A 25684-nucleotide genomic window follows, 5' to 3' on the forward strand; every position below is an offset into this window, starting at 1 on the left:
GATGCTGCATGATTTCACAACAGTTAAACAGTAACAGAGTGTTAAAAATGACTCTGAAAGCAATCAAGTATTAATGAGTGGCTTATGTCACTTTGGATATGAGGAATAATGTATGGTGGTGTGGGTGGGTGTTTTTATGGACCTGTACAGTGACTATGATGATCTTGAGCAGCTGAAGGGCCAGTTTGAAGGGTTTGCGGCCTTTGGCGTGGTATTTATCACACGGGCTCATGAAGAAGTACTTCAGCTTCCTCCTCAGGGCCTCCTCCTCTTCCTCGGCCCGCAGCCGTGACCCCGGCTTGTTCACGTCCAGGGCGGGAGGGCTGCGATGACACCCGCCGTTCAGGTCGCCGGAGCCGTATCCCGTGACGGGGGCCAGCAGACGCTCCGTCTCTGAGGAGACACACACAGATGAACGAGGAGGATGAATTAGTGCACTGATTCTCAAAGTGTGGTACGCAGAGGAATCACTGAATTAAATATAAATTAATGTTAAGACACTTTTAAAAAGTTTGCAAGGTGGCTAAATGATGCCTGTGTTATTTATTTTTTGATTTTTTTGATCAAGTACTGCACATTTTTTAACTTTACATTTTTTTTTTTACTTTTTAAGTACAAAACAGTTTTTATTTAACTTTTAGATACAGTACATTTTAATTTATTCATTTAAGATTTAATTTACCTGTATGTAAGCACAGTGCAGTGTTAATGTTTAAACTGTATTTACAATGTTTAAAGTGACCTACAATAATAAATATCATTATTAGGAGTAAAAACTGCCTCGTTTTGAGCTGTAGCTGAATAATTAGGCCTACTGCGTTACTATATTTTAATGTTACTCATTATGGTGGTACTTGGAGAGCCAAATATCGTTTTTTTGTTGATTTTGATTGCTTTCATTGTCCTCATTTGTAACTTGCTTTGGTTAAAAGCGTCTGCTAAATAACTAAATATAAATGTAAATATTTTCTGAGGTGGCACTTGGTGTAAAAAGTTTGAGAAACACTGAATGAAGGTTTGAAATTGTGCAAATTACAATGGAAACCTTTATTTCTGCCTCATTAGCATAGCTACTATTATATAGTTTTATAAGCGGGGTTAAGTTGGTTTTGTTTTCGATATTCGTGACACATTCGGCGATAAACTCCAATAACTTCAAAACGACTTGCTCTAAAAAAATCTAAACGGTATGACCGCCAAAAGGACAAAACTGATCATGTTTCACAGCCTTCGTTTTCAGTATTTTCGCTCTATATAGTGAGCACTGCCCCGCACAAGCCGTCGCAATGTGCATTAAGCCGGGAGAGATCGTTCTGAGCGCAGTTTTCAGTAAGGGACCGTGGGGAAAGTACTAGTTTTCTTCGTTTTTTTTGCTATAGCTCAGTGGGTGGTGTTTTTGTAATAGCTTCTCAGTTAAAGGGCCTATAGACATGAGACCAGTGCCATTCAATAGAGGGGGGCAGTGGACATTTTTCACAACCTTCCATTTTACCCCTACTGGTAGAAAAGGGAATTGCATGTCCAAAATTAATAAACTTTTTATAATAACTTTCGTCAGCAGGAAGATAGAGACATGAGACCAGTGTCCATCAATAGAGGGGGGTAGTGGACATCTTTCACAACCTTCCATTTTACCCCTACTGGTAGAAAAGGGAATTGCATGTCTAAAATTAACGTTCTTTTTGTAATAACTTTCGTCATCAGGAAGATATAGACATGAGACCAGTGTCCATCAATAGAGGGGGGCAGTGGACATCTTTCACAACCTTCCATTTTACCCCTACTGGTAGAAAAGGGAATTGCATGTCCAAAATTAATAAACTTTTTGTAATAACTTTCGTCATCAGGAAGATAGAGACATGAGACTAATGTCAATCAATAGAGGGGGGCAGTGGACATCTTTCACAACCTTCCATTTTACCCCTACTGGTAGAAAAGGGAATTGCATGTCTAAAATTAACGTTCTTTTTGTAATAACTTTCGTCATCAGGAAGATATAGACATGAGACCAGTGTCCATCAATAGAGGGGGGCAGTGGACATCTTTCACAACCTTCCATTTTACCCCTACTGGTAGAAAAGGGAATTGCATGTCCAAAATTAATATTCTTTTTGTAATAACTTTCATCAGCAGAAAGATAGAGACATGAGACCAGTGTCCATCAATAGAGGGGGACAGTGGACATCTTTCACAACCTTCCATTTTACCCCTACTGGTAGAAAAGGGAATTGCATGTCCAAAATTAACTTTCTTTTTGTAATAACTTTCGTCATCAGGAAGATAGAAACATGAGACCAGTGTCAATCAATAGAGGGGGGCAGTGGACATCTTTCACAACCTTCCATTTTACCCCTACTGGTAGAAAAGGGAATTGCATGTCTAAAATTAACGGTCTTTTTGTAATAACTTTCGTCATCAGGAAGATAGAAACATGAGACTAATGTCAATCAATAGAGGGGGGCAGTGGACATTTTTCACAACCTTCGATTTTACCCCTACTGGTAGAAAAGGGAATTGCATGTCCAAAATTAACTTTCTTTTTGTAATAACTTTCGTCATCAGGAAGATAGAGACATGAGACCAGTGTCCATCAATAGAGGGGGACAGTGGACATTTTTCACAACCTTTCTTCTTACCCCTACTGGTAGAAAAGGGAATTGCATGTCCAAAATTAACTTTCTTTTTGTAATAACTTTCGTCATCAGGAAGATAGAGACATGAGACTAATGTCAATCAATAGAGGGGGGCAGTGGACATCTTTCACAACCTTCCATTTTACCCCTACTGGTAGAAAAGGGAATTGCATGTCCAAAATTAATAAACTTTTTATAATAACTTTCGTCAGCAGGAAGATAGAGACATGAGACCAGTGTCCATCAATAGAGGGGGGTAGTGGACATCTTTCACAACCTTCCATTTTACCCCTACTGGTAGAAAAGGGAATTGCATGTCCAAAATTAACTTTCTTTTTGTAATAACTTTCGTCATCAGGAAGATAGAGACATGAGACCTGTGTCCATCAATAGAGGGGGGTAGTGGACATCTTTCACAACCTTCCATTTTACCCCTACTGGTAGAAAAGGGAATTGCATGTCTAAAATTAACGTTCTTTTTGTAATAACTTTCGTCATCAGGAAGATATAGACATGAGACCAGTGTCCATCAATAGAGGGGGGCAGTGGACATCTTTCACAACCTTCCATTTTACCCCTACTGGTAGAAAAGGGAATTGCATGTCCAAAATTAATAAACTTTTTGTAATAACTTTCGTCATCAGGAAGATAGAGACATGAGACTAATGTCAATCAATAGAGGGGGGCAGTGGACATCTTTCACAACCTTCCATTTTACCCCTACTGGTAGAAAAGGGAATTGCATGTCTAAAATTAACGTTCTTTTTGTAATAACTTTCGTCATCAGGAAGATATAGACATGAGACCAGTGTCCATCAATAGAGGGGGGCAGTGGACATCTTTCACAACCTTCCATTTTACCCCTACTGGTAGAAAAGGGAATTGCATGTCCAAAATTAATATTCTTTTTGTAATAACTTTCATCAGCAGAAAGATAGAGACATGAGACCAGTGTCCATCAATAGAGGGGGACAGTGGACATCTTTCACAACCTTCCATTTTACCCCTACTGGTAGAAAAGGGAATTGCATGTCCAAAATTAACTTTCTTTTTGTAATAACTTTCGTCATCAGGAAGATAGAAACATGAGACCAGTGTCAATCAATAGAGGGGGGCAGTGGACATCTTTCACAACCTTCCATTTTACCCCTACTGGTAGAAAAGGGAATTGCATGTCTAAAATTAACGGTCTTTTTGTAATAACTTTCGTCATCAGGAAGATAGAAACATGAGACTAATGTCAATCAATAGAGGGGGGCAGTGGACATTTTTCACAACCTTCGATTTTACCCCTACTGGTAGAAAAGGGAATTGCATGTCCAAAATTAACTTTCTTTTTGTAATAACTTTCGTCATCAGGAAGATAGAGACATGAGACCAGTGTCCATCAATAGAGGGGGACAGTGGACATTTTTCACAACCTTTCTTCTTACCCCTACTGGTAGAAAAGGGAATTGCATGTCCAAAATTAACTTTCTTTTTGTAATAACTTTCGTCATCAGGAAGATAGAGACATGAGACTAATGTCAATCAATAGAGGGGGGCAGTGGACATCTTTCACAACCTTCCATTTTACCCCTACTGGTAGAAAAGGGAATTGCATGTCCAAAATTAATAAACTTTTTATAATAACTTTCGTCAGCAGGAAGATAGAGACATGAGACCAGTGTCCATCAATAGAGGGGGGTAGTGGACATCTTTCACAACCTTCCATTTTACCCCTACTGGTAGAAAAGGGAATTGCATGTCCAAAATTAACTTTCTTTTTGTAATAACTTTCGTCATCAGGAAGATAGAGACATGAGACCTGTGTCCATCAATAGAGGGGGGTAGTGGACATCTTTCACAACCTTCCATTTTACCCCTACTGGTAGAAAAGGGAATTGCATGTCCAAAATTAATATTCTTTTTGTAATAACTTTCATCAGCAGAAAGATAGAGACATGAGACCAGTGTCCATCAATAGAGGGGGACAGTGGACATCTTTCACAACCTTCCATTTTACCCCTACTGGTAGAAAAGGGAATTGCATGTCCAAAATTAATAAACTTTTTGTAATAACTTTCGTCATCAGGAAGATAGAGACATGAGACCAGTGTCCATCAATAGAGGGGGGTAGTGGACATCTTTCACAACCTTCCATTTTACCCCTACTGGTAGAAAAGGGAATTGCATGTCCAAAATTAACTTTCTTTTTGTAATAACTTTCGTCATCAGGAAGATAGAAACATGAGACTAATGTCAATCAATAGAGGGGGGCAGTGGACATCTTTCACAACCTTCCATTTTACCCCTACTGGTAGAAAAGGGAATTGCATGTCTAAAATTAACGTTCTTTTTGTAATAACTTTCGTCATCAGGAAGATATAGACATGAGACCAGTGTCCATCAATAGAGGGGGGCAGTGGACATCTTTCACAACCTTCCATTTTACCCCTACTGGTAGAAAAGGGAATTGCATGTCCAAAATTAATATTCTTTTTGTAATAACTTTCATCAGCAGAAAGATAGAGACATGAGACCAGTGTCCATCAATACAGGGGGACAGTGGACATCTTTCACAACCTTCCATTTTACCCCTACTGGTAGAAAAGGGAATTGCATGTCCAAAATTAACTTTCTTTTTGTAATAACTTTCGTCATCAGGAAGATAGAAACATGAGACTAATGTCAATCAATAGAGGGGGGCAGTGGACATCTTTCACAACCTTCCATTTTACCCCTACTGGTAGAAAAGGGAATTGCATGTCTAAAATTAACGGTCTTTTTGTAATAACTTTCGTCATCAGGAAGATAGAAACATGAGACTAATGTCAATCAATAGAGGGGGGCAGTGGACATTTTTCACAACCTTCCATTTTACCCCTACTGGTAGAAAAGGGAATTGCATGTCCAAAATTAATAAACTTTTTGTAATAACTTTCGTCATCAGGAAGATAGAGACATGAGACTAATGTCAATCAATAGAGGGGGGCAGTGGACATCTTTCACAACCTTCCATTTTACCCCTACTGGTAGAAAAGGGAATTGCATGTCCAAAATTAATATTCTTTTTGTAATAACTTTCATCAGCAGAAAGATAGAGACATGAGACCAGTGTCCATCAATAGAGGGGGACAGTGGACATCTTTCAAAACCTTCCATTTTACCCCTACTGGTAGAAAAGGGAATTACATTTCCAAAATTATCCTTCTTTTTGTAATAACTTTCGTCATCAGGAAGATAGAGACATGAGACCAGTGTCCATCAATAGAGGGGGGCAGTGGACATTTTTCACAACCTTCCATTTTACCACTACTGGTAGAAAAGGGAATTGCATGTCCAAAATTAACTTTCTTTTTGTAATAACTTTCGTCAATCATATGCTTGTTTACTCATAGGGACAAAAAAAATCCCAACCAAGTCAAAGTTGTAATACCGGTGTTGACATTTGGACCCCATGACTTAGGGAATACCAGTATAATACATAACACACACACACACACACACACACACAAAATGATTGTAATAATAATAATACTAATACAATAAATAAAAACATGAGTTGACTTGACCCGAGGGCACTTGAATAAAAATTATTTAAAAAGAAAACTTAAGGTAGGCCCTATTGTCAAAAACTGCCTCCCTCCAAATCATGTCATTTTTAACCCTGCCACACGTTAACCTTGTTGAATTACAGGATTGTTTTTTTTTTTCTGGTAAAGATTTAAGACCCTTCATGCTAGTAAGCAAATTTACCACAGAATATGGCAGCACAGCCCAGTACTCCACACTTCTTTAAAATATTTTAATACATTTCCTGTTAAGCTGCTTTGAAATAATATGTATTGTCAAAAGAGCTATGAAAATAGATGTGAATTAATCCACACAGAGCCGGGAGTGGTAACGTTTCTATTTAGAACCTAAGCATCCCAAGGAACACTTTTATGTTGAAATCGTTCTTTGTGTAACTGTCAAAACACCTCATTACTGATTTTCTGGCGCTCAGCAATCCAACTACACAGAGTGTCAACACACTCCCAACAGGTAAATGATTTTAAATTGAAGAATTAAATAATTTAAAAATTATATTTTTTGTTTTTTGATCACATTTACAGTTGGGCAAAAAAGTATTTAGTCAGCCACCAATTGTGCAAGTTCTCCCACTTAAAAAGATGAGAGAGGCCTGTAATTTTCATCATAGGTACACTTCAACTATGAGAGACAGAATGGGGGAAAATAATCCATGAAATCACATTGTATGATTTTTAATTAATTAATTTGTAAATTCCTCGGTAAAATAAGTATTTGGTCACCTACAAACAAGCAAGATTTCTGGCTCTCACAGACCTGTAACTTCTTCTTTAAGAGGCTCCTCTGTCCTCCACTCGTTACCTGTATTAATGGCACCTGTTTGAACTCGTTATCAGTATAAAAGACACCTGTCCACAACCTCAAACAGTCACACTCCAAACTCCACTATGGCCAAGACCAAAGAGCTGTCGAAGGACACCAGAAACAAAATTGTAGACCTGCACCAGGCTGGGAAGACTGAATCTGCAATAGGCAAGCAGCTTGGTGTGAAGAAATCAACTATGGGAGCAATTATTAGAAAATGGAAGACATACAAGAACACTGATAATCTCCCTCGATCTGGGGCTCCACGCAAGATCTCACCCCGTGGGGTCAAAATGATCACAAGAACGGTGAGCAAGAACTGCTTAAGCCAGTACATGTCCGGGCCCATCTGAAGTTTGCTAGAGAGCATTTGGATGATCCAGAAGAGGATTGGGAGAATGTCATATGGTCAGATGAAACCAAAATATAACTTTTTGGTAAAAACTCAACTCGTCGTGTTTGGAGGAGAAATAATGCTGAGTTGCATCCAAAGAACACCATACCTACTGTGAAGCATGGGGGTGGAAACATCATGCTTTGGGGCTGTTTTTCTGCAAAGGGACCAGGACGACTGATCCGTGTAAAGGAAAGAATGAATGGGGCCATGTATCGTGAGATTTTGAGTGAAAACCTCCTTCCATCAGCTAGGGCATTGAAGATGAAACGTGGCTGGGTCTTTCAGCATGACAATGATCCCAAACACACCGCCCGGGCAACGAAGGAACGGCTTCGTAAGAAGCATTTCAAGGTCCTGCAGTGGCCTAGCCAGTCTCCAGATCTCAACCCCATAGAAAATCTTTGGAGGGAGTTGAAAGTCCGTGTTGCCCAGCGACAGCCCCAAAACATCACTGCTCTAGAGGAGATCTGCATGGAGGAATGGGCCAAAATACCAGCAACAGTGTGTGAAAACCTTGTGAAGACTTGCAGAAAACGTTTGACCTCTGTCAATGCCAACAAAGGGTATATAACAAAGTATTGAGATTAACTTTTGTTATTGACCAAATACTTATTTTTCCACCATAATTTGCAAATAAATTCTTTAAAAATCAGACAATGTGATTTCCTGGATTCTTTCCCCCCATTCTGTCTCTCATAGTTGAAGTGTACCTTTGATGCAAATTACAGGCCTCTCATCTTTTTAAGTGGGAGAACTTGCACAATTGGTGGCTGACTAAATACTTTTTTGCCCAACTGTAAGTGTGAGTAGCTCTGACAAGCTGAGGATACTTCTCTCCTCTTCTCCATTAAGTAAGTAATAAATATACTGAATTTATATGTCACAGAATCACCAGCCATGCCAGCCACGTATACTTTTAATTAGCACCACCTGCAATCACTTAACTGCACTGCTTAGAAGGATATTCAGCTCATTCACTCAGCAGGTTTCGAGGTTGCAAGCTCCTCTGTGGCTCCTTACTTACCCACTGAATCCTGATCTTTATGTCCTGCACTTACCTGTTATTCTGACCTGCTGGTTTGCCTGCTGGATTTACCTGCTTGGACTTTTAAGTTTCGTTTAGACTATTCTGGAGGAGATACTGAATTAAGAGTTGTTGACTTCAGTTAAGTGAGCTTCCAGTGACTGTTAATGTTCTGGCTAATTCTGCCTATCACAATAAAAGAAACTCCAATTGCCTTGCACTCGACTTGTCCGTCTCATTTATATTGTGACACCATACTGTTATTCTTTTAAATAGACTAGAAAATTATGTTGGCATTACAGGAAGTGCACTGACATGGTTCAAATCCTACTTATCTGACTGCCATCAATTCGCGGCAGTAAATGAAGAGGTATCATACCAATCACAAGTGCATTATGGAGTACCTCAAGGCTCAGTACTAGGCCCCTTACTTTTCACGCTTTACATGTTACCCTTGGGAGATATCATTAGAAAAGACGGTGTTAGCTTTCACTGTTATGCTGATGATACTCAGCTCTATATTTCTTCGCGACCCGATGAAACTTACCCATTTGCAAAACTAACGGAATGTATAGTTGATATCAAAAACTGAATGACTAGCAATTTCTTACTGCTAAATTCAGAAAAAAAACAGAGGTGTTAATATTTAGACAAAAAACTTTTGCATGTAATAACCTAGATCACTGTCTAATACTTGATGGCTGCTCTGTAAATTCTTCGTCATCAGCTAGGAACCTAGGCGTACTTTTTGATAGCAATCTTTCCTTCGAAAAACATGTTTCTAGCATTTGTAAAACTGCATTTTTCCATCTGAAAAAAATATATATATTACATTTAAATGGAAGGAGACATATTGTAACTATAAACTTGTTGTGCATTTCATATGCTGTCACATCCTACAACGTCATCATTTGCAGAGAGAAACTGCCACTCACTCACACACACAAAAACACATGTTGATGGACCTGCACAACATGCTGTTGTTTTTATTATGTAAAACCCTAATATAATGCCAGACACTATAAGTCCAGGCAGATATATCAATAATACATAGAAATATTATTAATAGTACTATTATGAATTATATAAATATACTAATATACTAATAGTAATGAAAATTAACAATGATTAAAAAGGTTATAAGGTTATAACATTATTAAGGTCCTTTTTTGCAGGATTTATTTTTGTTGTACATATTTATACATGGATTAATTAATTGATTGATTTCAACATGCCAACATTTTAAATCAACATTCCTCTTCTCACTCTAAAACAATTCTGTCTTGTAAAATTTTGAGAAAAAAATAAATAGTTTTTTACTTTTTCATTAAAAACAGAAACACTTCAGTATGGAACACATATTCACGATTACCATTGACTTTTTATGCTTATTAATAGTAAGACAGTTGTTGTGGTGTTTAAGTTTAGGTATTTGATAGCATTAAGGGATGCAGAATTGGATCACGCTGAAGGCAGCATTAATATGTTATTTATTAGTACCAGTAAACAGCCAATAATCTTGTAATATGCAAAGCTAATCAGCAACTAGTTAACAATGACTTCTACAAATCCCAGTTCTACAAATTTTACTGTACTATTTTACAGTAAAATTATGTTTTCATCTCCCTCTGGCCCTCTTCGGTCATTTTTGACCGAAAAATTTTATATTTTGACATTTTAAAAATCTTAGCATCATCAGAATGGGATGACACTTGGTGACTTTGGTCACATTAGCAATATGAACACACAAAAAAATCATGGACATGAGGCGAGGCACCAGAGCCTGCAGACCATCCCTCACCTGTGGTGCTGACAGACAGTGATGGAGAGCGCGGCGTGGCACCAGAGCCTTCGGACCATCCCTCACCTGTGGACCAGACAGACAGTGATGGAGAGCGCGGCGTGGCACCAGAGCCTGCAGACCATCCCTCACCTGTGGTGCTGACAGACAGTGATGGAGAGCGCGGCGTGGCACCAGAGCCTTCGGACCATCCCTCACCTGTGGACCAGACAGACAGTGATGGAGAGTGCGGCGTGGCACCAGAGCCTGCGGACCATTCCTCACCTGTGGGGCTGACAGACGGTGATGGAGAGTGCGGCATGGCATCAAAGTCTAAGGACCAACAGCAACATCAAAAGAAGCCATACAGAAAGCACAAGGCCAGGACCCAAGTGTTTTACACTTTACATTTCCACATGGAAATGGAAAAAGATAAGGCCTTTACCAGGTAGCAGAAAACTGAAGACATCATGGACACATTTCATTTATGAAAAATTCAGGAAACAAAATCCTTGCTACACACTTGTTTTCACATACCAGCATTTAAAGGTTGCTCGCAGTAGAAAGTATCGGTGTCCATTTATGACAGTTAAGGAATCATGTTCCTTTAAATCTTGCAATGCGCATTATATTTTCCGGATTAGACAAAAACCATTGAGCAGTGACAAACAAATTCCAATTCAGGTGACAAGAATTGGTAAGGTAACTCACTTGAAAGGGGAGGTAGGGTCCCGCCCTGCAAGTTATCAGAAGAGAGGCAAGATTGCCAAAGAAGTGTTAAAAGGAGTAAGTAATGTCTACTACAAAAATATCAGAAAAACACCCATTCCTGAGTTGATGGCTGGAAACATCACTAGGAGTTTAAGTAAAAACATACTCAAAGTAATTTCCAGTGAAGTTCAGAAAAGCTTAAGACTGCATGATGACGTGATCCTGGAGCTGATGTTGACACAGAAAATCATGAAAGACACAGATCAGTCATACAGATTTTGCCCAGGATATGTCCAGCATCTGCAGGTGGATCCATTTGGAGTTCATCTATACACTGAGACAGGATTGGTCATTCTTGTACAACACCTCAGAAAAGGACATCCTATTACCTTGCATTTAGATGCAACTGGAGGGGTTGTGATTCGAATTCCAAGTCAGACAAAGAGGGTGTTGTACTACAGCATCAATCTACCAGGGCATGGACAAGACAAGCCTCCTCTTCCTGTCTCTGAAATGATAACAAATGACCACACCATCCCGAATGTGTCTTTCTGGTTGCATCAGACTGTAACCAAGATACAGAAACTCACTCTCTACAACATACACCAGGTTAAAACCGACCAGTTGGGCACTCATCCAGAGTGTCCTGTTGTCGTTCAACAAGCAAGACATACATGTGTATCTGATGAAAAGCTACAAATTAGTCAAAGGAAATGACACCATGACAGACTTCAGTAGACAAACTATTCTTCACCTATGTTCTGCCCATATAATTAAGGCAGTCCAAGGAGCTATTGGCAGAAGAACAACTGACAAGGGCTTGAAAGAATTTGCTACTCACCGTGTGGCACAACTAATAAACACCACAAGTCTTAAGAGGGCAGTAGACATTTTCAAGTGCATGTGCCATGTCTTTTACACCAAAGCAAACACACAGTGTGTAAATCAGTGTCTTCAACAACTTCATGACCACATTCGTGGAATAAAAATTCCAGAAGACACACTGGATGAGAAGCAGGCAGTGGGTGACTACATCCCTCCAGAGGCTAAAACAATACTGGCCAGGTCACCATTTACCAAAGAATTTGCTGGTGTACTTGACGCTGTCACGTCTTTTGAAGATCCAGAAGACAAAACAGAAATGGGCAACAACAAATACTATTGTCCAGGGATACTGGATATTCTCATGAAAGAATATATGCCAATTTTTCCACTCTGGTCAGGGATAATGCTTGGTGATTTAAAAAGATACAACGACAGGGAGTCTATCAGAGATAGAGATATCAGCGATGACCTACAGAAAACCCATGAGACGAATGACATGTCATTCTGAAAACTGGTTCTGTATTATCAAAGACAAAATCTTACAGAGGAAACTGCACCATCGGCCAGCAAAATTCATACAAAAAATGTATGCATGATTGCAAGGCCGGTACAGGGAGCACATTTTGCAACACGACCTTCCAGACAGAATGTTACAGAAGTGTTTAAATGTGAAAAAAGGAAGATTGGAGGACTCTGAAGAAAAATAGGCCAAGAAGAGCATGTGTGACTGAAAAGGAAAGAAAACAAAATACTTTCATACCCCAGACGTTATACCTTCTCCAAAAGCAAAAGTGAGTATTATGGCCATTAATAAAATCTTAAAACCCAATATATTTTTTATAATTACATAGATGACCATAGAAAGGTGACATTATATAATAAGTATTTCTAAGATTAACACAAAAGATAATTGTTACACACTGCATCATGTCCTTCATTTCGCAGTCCGGAAAGACAAAAACAGACCATGTCAAAGTAGCATCTAAAACTTTACAGGTAAGACTAATTCAAGGGCATGATGACATGTTTCAATGCACATACATCCTTTAACTATTTTTTTTTTTTTTGGTTTCACAACTACAAATAAATGGTGATTCTCTTCTGTTTGTTCTCATAGGCATCAAAAGCAGTCCAAATCCAAAAACAAAGAAACAGAGCTAAGTCAACTTTTGGCATTTTCAAGGGCATGACGACATGTTATATTACACATAGTCTATAATATTATCAGTGTATTTCACAACAACATGCAAATGTTAATTCTCTTATGTTTGTTTTCATAGGCATCAAAAGCTTCTGTCGCAAAGCACAAAGGCAAAAAGAAAGAAACGGACAGTGTCACTGAGGCCTCAACTCATGTCCGTAATGATGACATTGTACAGGTAAAAAAAATTATAATACAAAATGTACCTGTTATATTGTGTGTGTATCTGTGATAATGTGCCTCTGTTAAGGGTTAATTCCACTAACTTTAAAATGTAGTTGATTTTAAGTTGGGTTGTCACAGACAATCCTGCCCTAGGGTCCCTGTAACTATGTTGTACCGTTACCTCCGTCCAACACCTGTAATGTGTTGCTTAAAACATTCAAACATCCTGCTCGGGAAAACAAAACAACTTGATTACATATCTGCATAAAAATACCAAATATGGATACATTTTCATGCATTTAATATATACGAAGATATTTTATTTAGCATTGTACTTGTAGACAACAATAAATAAATAATTTGACCTTGTGGAACTTATCAGAAAGAAAAACTAAAAGTCTTTATGGAAGAGTACTGCCTATAAATTATGTTCATGAAAATGTACACAAAGTGTCAACGCTATGGTCAAATATATGCTAGGTCTTTAGTCATTTCTTGTTGTGCAGTGATTGTGTAATATGTATTAAAATGATTGATTCTTTTTCCTCCAATCTAATGTTTTTTTTAGGCTTTTTGGAATTCAAAGGACAGTGAAGTAGTAGTTGCAGTGATTCAGTCATTTCACATGGATGTGACATATACATTGCGCCTAACAGATTTCAAAAGCCTCAAGCCACACAACTGGTTGAATGGGGCAGTAATCATGTCTACATTTGTTTAGCAAGCATTGATGTACAGTTATAAAAGTAAAGATTTAAATTAGCCACTGCTGTAAATGCTACATGAGATTTCAAACCTACATTTCAGGATGTATTGTCGTATTTGTAGCGCTAGAGTTTTATGTGAAAGCATTTTTGGACTTGAAAGGTAAATATATACACAAAATGTACATTGTCTTTTTATAACAACAACGACAAATGATCATTGTATACAATTTATTTATACATACAAGTTTACAAAATGTTAAACAGTCCTTACTGTGCATGGAGGTTCACTGTCACTACTGGTAGTCTAATAAGTAAATATACATTTTAGAAATACTTACATATTTATTGTAATGAATTTTAAGGGCATTAATTTAATTTCCTTTGTTTTTTTCAGATGATTGAATACTTCCAAACACTGTTGAATTCAAATAAATAATTGTATCCAACCACTACTCTGCCGGTGTTGTTGTATTTGGGGAGAGGTCTACATTGTCAAATCACAGTTTCAAAAAGGTTAGACTTTACAGTTATTATTTAAGGCAAAATAAAAAGGTCAGAAGGTCAAGTACAATTAATGTGTTATATTTCATCTTCTTTGCAGGTCGACAGTAACCACTGGACATTTCTGGTGTGTAAAACCATTGTCAAACTACAGTTTTTTATTTATGGACATGGAAAACTAAACTAAACTACATGTTTTTAATAGTATCTCAATAGGAAATTGCTGAAAGTGTTTGTGGTGGATCCCCAAGATGTAGATGAAGAAAAAGATTCTGAACTTGCTGCCACGAGATTCAGGTATTGTATTATTTATTTTTTCTTAATTATCATACAGTACAATATGAAGTAGGATTATTAAAAACTTGGGGGACAGTTTAGTGACATATTAACCAATTGTAAATGCAATAATATACTGTACAATTCTCACATACGTTTAGACAATACTTCAAGATGCGGCAGATAATTCATAGTAAGACAGACTGGGTGGATGTGAAATGGACACATGGTGTCTTGAACCACAGCATACAGAAAGATGGTTGCAGCTGTGGCGTTTATGTCATGCAGGTAACAATACAATTTTATGTAGCCTTGGAACAACACAAATTTTTGCATAACCTCAATAGTGTAATATTTAAATTTCTTATTCTGCTATGTATAATTTATTTGGCAAGTTTATTTAATTATATTTATGTTACCCAACAGATGGCTAAGGAGACAGTGGAGGCTTTTCCAGTGACACCATCTGAAATCGTGATACCTTCCAATAAGCGCCTCCTGTCAGAGCTGCGTAAGGAGATGGCTGTAACAATCCTAGAATCATCAGGTATGTATTGTAAGCACACAATCAAGGATAATCTTGCACTGATCCTTTAGTGGGAGTGTTCTTTTAGTACATATATGGGCGTTAAAAGCCAAGCCTCCTTCAAAGTGATGAATAGTGATTTTAATGTGTGTAGAGTGTAATTTTCATTATTATGTAGGCTTTACAAAGGTACTAAGAACATACTATTCATATATGTATGCTTATTATTATGAGTCAAAGCATCAAACAGGCTGGGACCATATCATATTTGCAGAGATCCTTTGTCTAGAGTCTAGACATCAGAGACCAAAGCCATAAATACTTTCCCAATGTTGATGAAAAGGATCCAAATGAACCCCATTGCTCAGGCACCCAATCAGACACTAGGCAGAACTGTAGTAGATATATTTGCTTTTTAGTTTATAACTCTGTAATCATAATGGCTTGAATCAAAATTATTTTCAAATGAATCCTTCATTCAAGCACAAATACCATTTTATTTTATTTACCCCTGGGAATTCTGTTACAAAAACCTACACAATATGGACAAAAGTATTAAGACACCCCCTTCTAATGAACAGGTCTAATGATTCAGTAATTTCCATGACTACAAATGTTTATGTTAAAGCATATAATGATATTTTAGGGAATTGTGTTTTTTTTTTTTTTTTACTAATTTTATAGCAACAGTTTGGACAGGCAAGGTTAAAAAAAATAAAATGATTGATTCAGTCAGTGCGGAAGAACTTAACTGGCCTGCAGAAAACCAAGTCATAAATCCAGCTGAACACCTCTTGTTTGACTCTAAATGCAGACCTTGAACCGAACTCATCACCAAACACCAATGACTTGTACATACACTGTATGGACAAAAGTATTGTGACACCCCCTTCTTTAGAACAGAAATTTCAAAAACTGTGGCAACAAAGAGGGAAATGAAATTTAAATAAATTTTGCATTAAAAGTCACACCAGGCATGTTCAGCTGGGATTAGGACTTTTTCTGCAGGCTAGTCAAGTTCTTCCACATTGACTGAATCAATCGTTTCTTTTTGAACTTTGTCTTATACACAGACATTGTCATGTTAGAATAGAAAAGGGTCCTGTCCAAACTATTGCTATAAAATTTGAAAAACACAATTCCCTAGGATAAAAAATTATACTGTATGTTTTAACATTAACATTTGTACTACATTTGAACATAAACATGTTCATTAGAATACTTTTGTCCAAATAGTGTATCAAATTCTTCTGAAGACCATTTAAATTACGTATATTTCTTTTTTGTTGCGTAACAAAAAATTCCAAAAGATGACAGTTTAGTTTGATTATTTATTTATTTTTATCCATGTTGTCCACTACAGTGAGACAAACAATGCTAAATCATTTAACATCTATGTAACATTCAATAAGTGTGAATGTCAGATTAACTTAACTTGTCATGCACATAAATGCATTTGTAGGATCATAGTGATCCAAAGTGATGCAAATACAGTCCAACATGCTTGTAGTTCACGAATTATTAGCTTCTTTTCGATGTTATAATATAACGTAGAACATGGTAAAATGGCATACGCATGCAGTAATACAGCACAAACAAATCATTCGCACATTATAGGTAATTCATGATTTTTATTTTTCGTCATGTACACTGTTAATATATTAAGAAGAGCGTTTATACAAATAGTCATCATTCCATGTCACTGTAATTATAAAAATTATTTGAATTACCTTTATTTAATTAGCGCATTTCGAGAGTTCAATAATGTTTTTTATGCTTTGTAACTACTTATTAGTTATACAGTGTTTTCACTTTCAAATTTGGTGATGGTAGGTCTTAAAATCTGAAACATTTAAAGAACATTGTCGACACTACTTGACTTCATCCTAAACTTAAAAAAAAAAAATTAAAAACACTATATCTTTCTTTTATTTACTCCTCCCTTGCGAGCTTGTACTTATTTGAATAATGACTGAGACTTGGTGTTACGAGCACTTCTTCTGTCTGATTGCCTCTTCAAGATTAATCGCTTTGTATTCCCCAATTGTAAGTCGCTTTGGATAAAACATCTGCAAAATGACTAAATGTAAATGTAAATAAAAGAATTAAAAAAAAAAATTTAGCTGCTGAAAATAGTTTTCAAAAAATATTGGTCACCGCTGTTTGACTGTCTGTCCATCCGTCCATCTATCTATACATCTGTCTGTCTGCCCATCCATTTGCTCATCTATATGTCTGTCTGTCTGTCCATCCATTCGTCCTTACACTGGTCTGTCTGTCTGTCTGACCTAACAATTAAAATAAAACACTGATTTGTGATAATGTATTTTCAGTATTCAACCCCAAAGCTCATTGCTCCCTGTGTGGAAAAGAGTCTCCTGTTGGAGGTGTGGGTCTGAACACATGGGTTTGTGTCCTTTTCAATGAGAAATTTCTAATTAGATTAGCTATTAGACATACTGTAGATCTCAAGTGTTCAATTATTTAAACTATATAGATAATTAGTATGCAGATAATTAGTATGCAGGTAATCTAGAAATGACATTACATCAAATGTTCTGTAGTATTTTGTATTAAGTAAATAACGATCAAATAGTTTCATTATTTTAATGTATGTTAGGTTTTGTACATTTTAGTTAAAGTTTTTAAGTTGACATTAATATTAGTTTTTTATTAATGGAGTATTAAAAGTATGTAGTACATTTTATTTGTAACTTAATGTGTTCAATAAAATTGAAAATTAAATAAAGTTTAATTGTGACAATTTTCTTTCGCCAGATTCAGTGCACCAACTGTGAAAGATACCACTCTGTCTGTGTCAACATGACGAAAAAAGAGATACACAAATGTAAGAGAAGAATGTGGTTGTGTGTTTTCTGTAAGTAAAAAGTCCTTTAAAATTGTAGCTGTAAAAATATATGGTTTACTCTTGTATGTTTTTTTTTTGTTTTTTTAATTATATTTTTGTTTTATTGTTTTGATCAGTTTGATCAATTTCCTCCTATGTCTTTGTATAAATACCAGTTCTGTCAAAATGGCTGTTGTACTGTTGCCTGTTGTTATTTCAAATTAGTTTGCAGTATTAATAGGAAAATTCAGGATTATATAAATTTTGTCATTGTAAGGATGTAAATAAGGTACGAATTGTAAATGCAACTACCTTGTGCACCAGAAAGGATTAAATGTGAGGTTGTATAAATTGACCACTGCCCCCCTCTATTAACTGACACAGGTTTCATATCTCTGTCTCCCTGGTGGAAAAAGACATTAGAAGGAAAAAGTTACAAATAGCTTCAAGCTCCAATGACGAGCTGTCACCAGTGCAACAGCTACCCTGGTGGCATCGGGAAAAAGGTGCACAGAGGGCACATGCATTAATATTAACCCTCTGGCAGTCTGGTTTTAAGGGTTACAGTAATAAAATGGTTAAACTACACACACACAGAGAACAAAATATAAAACTTTGGTAACACTTTACAATAAGGTTGTATTTGTTAACAGTACTTAACTGTGCTTGTTAACATGAACAATAATTAAATTTTATAATAATAATTCTAAAATGACATACTACAAATACATTAATATAAATAAAAAATGTTGTATCCGTTAACATCAGTTAATGTACTGTGAATTAACATGAAAAAACATTAATCAAATAACATTAAAAAAGATTAATAAATGCTGGAAAAAATATATATTGTTCATTTTTAGTTAGTGTTTTTTAATGCATTAAGTAGTGTTAACAAATTAAACCTATTGTAAAGTATTACCAAAACTTTTAATAATCTATAAGCATTTTTTTTTAATAATTTTGATCATCTAGTGGTAGTAATTACTTGTGAAATAATCATATAAAATTATATTTCCAGTATAGTACATATTAACTTATTTGATGTAGCTGTTGGTCATTGTATCTTCTTGAACTTAGCAGGACCATGCTCTGACCATGCATATATATATATATATATATATATATATATATATAATGTAATTCCCTTTTCTACCAGTAGGACCAGTAAAATGGAAGGCTGTGAAAGATGTCCACTGTCCCCCTCTATTGACTGACACTGGTCTCATGTCTCTATCTTCCTGCTGACGAAAGTTATTACAAAAAGTTTATTAATTTTGGACATGCAATTCCTTTTTCTACCAGTAGGGGTAAAATGGAAGGTTGTGAAAGATGTCCACTGTCCCCCTCTATTGATGGACACTGGTCTCATGTCTCTATCTTCCTGCTGACGAAAGTTATTACAAAAAGAATATTAATTTTGGACATGTAATTCCCTTTTCTACCAGTAGGGGTAAAATGGAAGGTTGTGAAAATTGTCCACTGTCCCCCTCTATTGACTGACATTGGTCTCATGTCTCTGTCTTCCTGCTGACAAAAGTTATTACAAAAAGTTTATTAATTTTGGACATGCAATTCCCTTTTCTACCAGTAGGGGTAAAATGGAAGGTTGTGAAAATTGTCCACTGTCCCCCTCTATTGACTGACATTGGTCTCATGTCTCTGTCTTCCTGCTGACAAAAGTTATTACAAAAAGTTTATTAATTTTGGATATGTAATTCCCTTTTCTACCAATAGGGGTAAAATGGAAGGTTGTGAAAATTGTCCACTGTCCCCCTCTATTGATGCACACTGGTCTCATGTCTCTATCTTCCTGCTGACGAAAGTTATTACAAAAAGTTTATTAATTTTGGACATGCAATTCCTTTTTCTACCAGTAGGGGTAAAATGGAAGGTTGTGAAAGATGTCCACTGTCCCCCTCTATTGATGGACACTGGTCTCATGTCTCTATCTTCCTGCTGACGAAAGTTATTACAAAAAGAATATTAATTTTGGACATGTAATTCCCTTTTCTACCAGTAGGGGTAAAATGGAAGGTTGTGAAAATTGTCCACTACCCCCCTCTATTGATGGACACTGGTCTCATGTCTCTATCTTCCTGCTGATAAAAGTTATTACAAAAGAAGGATAATTTTGGAAATATAATTCCCTTTTCTACCAGTAGGGGTAAAATGGAAGGTTGTGAAAATTGTCCACTGTCCCCCTCTATTGACTGACATTGGTCTCATGTCTCTGTCTTCCTGCTGACAAAAGTTATTACAAAAAGTTTATTAATTTTGGACATGCAATTCCCTTTTCTACCAGTAGGGGTAAAATGGAAGGTTGTGAAAATTGTCCACTGTCCCCCTCTATTGACTGACATTGGTCTCATGTCTCTGTCTTCCTGCTGACAAAAGTTATTACAAAAAGTTTATTAATTTTGGACATGCAATTCCCTTTTCTACCAGTAGGGGTAAAATGGAAGGTTGTGAAAGATGTCCACTACCCCCCTCTATTGATGGACACTGGTCTCATGTCTCTATCTTCCTGCTGATAAAAGTTATTACAAAAGAAGGATAATTTTGGAAATATAATTCCCTTTTCTACCAGTAGGGGTAAAATGGAAGGTTGTGAAAATTGTCCACTACCCCCCTCTATTGATGGACACTGGTCTCATGTCTCTATCTTCCTGCTGATAAAAGTTATTACAAAAGAAGGATAATTTTGGAAATATAATTCCCTTTTCTACCAGTAGGGGTAAAATGGAAGGTTGTGAAAATTGTCCACTGTCCCCCTCTATTGACTGACATTGGTCTCATGTCTCTGTCTTCCTGCTGACAAAAGTTATTACAAAAAGTTTATTAATTTTGGACATGCAATTCCCTTTTCTACCAGTAGGGGTAAAATGGAAGGTTGTGAAAATTGTCCACTGTCCCCCTCTATTGACTGACATTGGTCTCATGTCTCTGTCTTCCTGCTGACAAAAGTTATTACAAAAAGTTTATTAATTTTGGACATGCAATTCCCTTTTCTACCAGTAGGGGTAAAATGGAAGGTTGTGAAAATTGTCCACTGTCCCCCTCTATTGACTGACATTGGTCTCATGTCTCTGTCTTCCTGCTGACAAAAGTTATTACAAAAAGTTTATTAATTTTGGATATGTAATTCCCTTTTCTACCAATAGGGGTAAAATGGAAGGTTGTGAAAATTGTCCACTGTCCCCCTCTATTGATGCACACTGGTCTCATGTCTCTATCTTCCTGCTGACGAAAGTTATTACAAAAAGTTTATTAATTTTGGACATGCAATTCCTTTTTCTACCAGTAGGGGTAAAATGGAAGGTTGTGAAAGATGTCCACTGTCCCCCTCTATTGATGGACACTGGTCTCATGTCTCTATCTTCCTGCTGACGAAAGTTATTACAAAAAGAATATTAATTTTGGACATGTAATTCCCTTTTCTACCAGTAGGGGTAAAATGGAAGGTTGTGAAAATTGTCCACTACCCCCCTCTATTGATGGACACTGGTCTCATGTCTCTATCTTCCTGCTGATAAAAGTTATTACAAAAGAAGGATAATTTTGGAAATATAATTCCCTTTTCTACCAGTAGGGGTAAAATGGAAGGTTGTGAAAATTGTCCACTGTCCCCCTCTATTGACTGACATTGGTCTCATGTCTCTGTCTTCCTGCTGACAAAAGTTATTACAAAAAGTTTATTAATTTTGGACATGCAATTCCCTTTTCTACCAGTAGGGGTAAAATGGAAGGTTGTGAAAATTGTCCACTGTCCCCCTCTATTGATGCACACTGGTCTCATGTCTCTATCTTCCTGCTGACGAAAGTTATTACAAAAAGTTTATTAATTTTGGACATGCAATTCCTTTTTCTACCAGTAGGGGTAAAATGGAAGGTTGTGAAAGATGTCCACTGTCCCCCTCTATTGATGCACACTGGTCTCATGTCTCTATCTTCCTGCTGATAAAAGTTATTACAAAAGAAGGATAATTTTGGAAATATAATTCCCTTTTCTACCAGTAGGGGTAAAATGGAAGGTTGTGAAAATTGTCCACTGTCCCCCTCTATTAACTGACAGTGGTCTCATGTCTGTGTCTTCCTGCTGATGAAAGTTATTACAAAAAGAAAGTTAATTTTGGACATGTAATTCCCTTTTCTACCAGTAGGGGTAAAATGGAAGGTTGTGAAAATTATCCACTGTCCCCCTCTATTAACTGACAGTGGTCTCATGTCTGTGTCTTCCTGCTGATGAAAGTTATTACAAAAAGAAAGTTAATTTTGGACATGCAATTCCCTTTTCTACCAGTAGGGGTAAAATGGAAGGGTGTGAAAATTGTCCACTGTCCCCCTCTATTGACTGACATTGGTGTCATGTCTCTGTCTTCTTGCTGAGGAAAGTTATTACAAAAAGAAAGTTAATTTTGGACATGCAATTCCCTTTTATAGTAGTAGGGGTAAAATGGAAGGCTGTGAAAGATGTCCACTGTCCCCCTCTATTGATGGACACTGGTCTCATGTCTCTATCTTCCTGCTGACGAAAGTTATTACAAAAAGAATATTAATTTTGGAAATGTAATTCCCTTTTCTACCAGTAGGGGTAAAATGGAAGGTTGTGAAAATTGTCCACTGTCCCCCTCTATTGATTGACACTGGTCTCATGTCTCTATCTTCCTGCTGATAAAAGTTATTACAAAAGAAGGATAATTTTGGAAATATAATTCCCTTTTCTACCAGTAGGGGTAAAATGGAAGGTTGTGAAAATTGTCCACTGTCCCCCTCTATTAACTGACAGTGGTCTCATGTCTGTGTCTTCCTGCTGATGAAAGTTATTACAAAAAGAAAGTTAATTTTGGACATGCAATTCCCTTTTCTACCAGTAGGGGTAAAATGGAAGGTTGTGAAAGATGTCCACTGTCCCCCTCTATTGATGGACACTGGTCTCATGTCTCTATCTTCCTGATGACGAAAGTTATTACAAAAAGTTTATTAATTTTGGATATGTAATTCCCTTTTCTACCAATAGGGGTAAAATGGAAGGTTGTGAAAATTGTCCACTGTCCCCCTCTATTGATGGACACTGGTCTCATGTCTCTATCTTCCTGATGACGAAAGTTATTACAAAAGAAGGATAATTTTGGACATGCAATTCCCTTTTCTACCAGTAGGGGTAAATTGGAAGGTTGTGAAAGATGTCCACTGTCCCCCTCTATTGATGGACACTGGTCTCATGTCTCTATCTTCCTGCTGATAAAAGTTATTACAAAAGAAGGATAATTTTGGAAATATAATTCCCTTTTCTACCAGTAGGGGTAAAATGGAAGGTTGTGAAAATTGTCCACTGTCCCCCTCTATTAACTGACAGTGGTCTCATGTCTGTGTCTTCCTGCTGATGAAAGTTATTACAAAAAGAAAGTTAATTTTGGACATGCAATTCCCTTTTCTACCAGTAGGGGTAAAATGGAAGGTTGTGAAAGATGTCCACTGTCCCCCTCTATTGATGGACACTGGTCTCATGTCTCTATCTTCCTGCTGACGAAAGTTATTACAAAAAGTTTATTAATTTTGGACATGCAATTCCTTTTTCTACCAGTAGGGGTAAAATGGAAGGTTGTGAAAATTGTCCACTGTCCCCCTCTATTGATGGACACTGGTCTCATGTCTCTATCTTCCTGCTGACGAAAGTTATTACAAAAAGAAAGTTAATTTTGGACATGCAATTCCCTTTTCTACCAGTAGGGGTAAAATGGAAGGTTGTGAAAGATGTCCACTGTCCCCCTCTATTGATGGATACTGGTCTCATGTCTCTATCTTCCTGCTGATAAAAGTTATTACAAAAGAAGGATAATTTTGGAAATATAATTCCCTTTTCTACCAGTAGGGGTAAAATGGAAGGTTGTGAAAATTGTCCACTGTCCCCCTCTATTGATGGACACTGGTCTCATGTCTCTAGGTCCTTTAACTAAAAAGCTATTACAAAAACACTGCCCACTTGAGCTATAGCAAAAAACGAAGAAAACTTGCACTTTCCCCTCGGTCCCTTACTGAAAGCACCGCGGAGAGTGAGCTCTCCCGGTTTAATGCACATTGCGACTGCTTGTGCGGGGCAGTGCTTATTACATCGACCGAAAATTATGAAAAAGAAGGCTGTGAAACATGATCAGCTTTGCTCTTTTGGTGGTCACACTGTTTAGATTGTTTTATGGCAAGTCGATTTGGAGTTATTGCCGTTTATCTCTGAATGTGTCACGAATATCGAAAACAAAACCAACTTAACCCCGCTGTTTTATAACGGTATTTTGTCGAAACTCCTGTTACCATGGAGATACAATTAAAAATATGTATAGGATGTGTGTTAAATGTAGATTCATGAAATATATATTTATAATTAGGGGATTTACATGGATATTTATTGTCTAGCATTATTAAATATCTTATTATTAAGCATTATAGCCATGTGGCACTGAATAGTTTGACAGCCTTAAATGTTTGGATTATAAATGAACCTGCTGCTCAGTCAGGCAAGTTATATAAGATAGACCTGATAATGTAACCTCACACACATTAATATCTAAAAAAACACACATCTGTCATCATAATGTCAGTCATTTCAGTGAGATATAAACAAAACAACGCAGATTGATAATATAATATCAAACCTGTTCCTCCTTGAGCTGAAGGTCTGGAGAAAGAGCTCGCCATTTTACGACCATCGATGAGCAAAAACAGATATTGCTGGATAAATCACGATAATATTGTGATCGATGGGTTTATGAAACAGAAACAGCCTCTGATGACGCGCATCGCTGCAGAAAACAACACAAACTTCTGACCGCAAGCGCGCTGTCAAAATAAAAGTCCCGCAGCAACATGAGCCAAGTCTCTGCAAACACGCAGCATGCATGATGCTGTATGCATATGAAAATTGCACATTAAAATGACCATGTATCTTTATTACAATAGAAAGGTAATATAAAATCGTTACATTTTATTTTGAAAACATTCACAAGGAGCTTGTGTTAAAATGGTTTCAATGGTTGATTTTCAACGCAGATTCCTCATTTTATTTATTTTTTAATGTTTGATTTATTGTATACAATTACACAGACGAATGTAACCATATAGTCAAGATTGAATAAAAACAAAACACATGTAATATTATAATATTTTAAGAGTCTATGGAAGTCTATCCCAGATTTTAAAAAATAATAATAAAGTGAAAAGTTCTGAAATATTTGAAGATTTGCTAATGTTCTGTAAACGTTCAAAATGTCCAGTTTTTAAATGTTTTCCTTCGTTATGCAAACATTAAGGGCACATTCAATTTGACATCTTTCAAGCATTAAACAAGGGGGAAATGAGTGATACATGCTTTTGTGCTGAAGTTTTGAGACCTTTATGAAAGACCATAGAAACATTCTAATAAAGTTAATGACATATATCTTTTTTTTACAGGAATGTATTTTCTGTTTTTTTTTTTTTTTTTTTTTTTTTAATAATACAAATTTTAAATGCATTCTAGAACCTAATTTTAAAAATTCAGTATTTTAGTGAAAAGTTTAATAAAAAAAATGTGCATGATTTTAAGGGTGTCTAATTATTTAGCTTGACTCCTTTGCTTTAATGACAGCAGCACGAGAGATACTGATGATCATATGCTCTCCGGCATCAATTGAGAATACAATCTTCAGCTTCAGAGTATACAGTATCTTTCTGTAA

At 36.7% G+C, this 25684-nt stretch overlaps 1 protein-coding gene across 1 annotated transcript in view; it reads right to left on the reverse strand.

Annotated features, from left to right (window-relative positions):
- LOC306863379 (mucolipin-1-like) overlaps positions 1 to 24810 on the reverse strand; it is a 37623-nt gene extending 12813 nt beyond the window's left edge. Inside the window, exons 1-2 of the mRNA XM_079406684.1 lie at positions 24625 to 24810; positions 143 to 393 (exon numbers count right to left, since the gene is read on the reverse strand). Of these exons, the coding sequence (XP_079262810.1) occupies positions 143 to 393; positions 24625 to 24667 (294 nt within the window). The 5' untranslated portion in view covers positions 24668 to 24810. The remainder of the gene's footprint in view (positions 1 to 142; positions 394 to 24624) is intronic.
- Between the last annotated feature and the right edge of the window lie 874 nt (positions 24811 to 25684).

The sequence above is a fragment of the Barbus barbus genome, assembly GCF_936440315.1.
Source record: "Barbus barbus genome assembly, chromosome: 4".
Taxonomy (NCBI): Eukaryota; Metazoa; Chordata; class Actinopteri; order Cypriniformes; family Cyprinidae; genus Barbus; species Barbus barbus.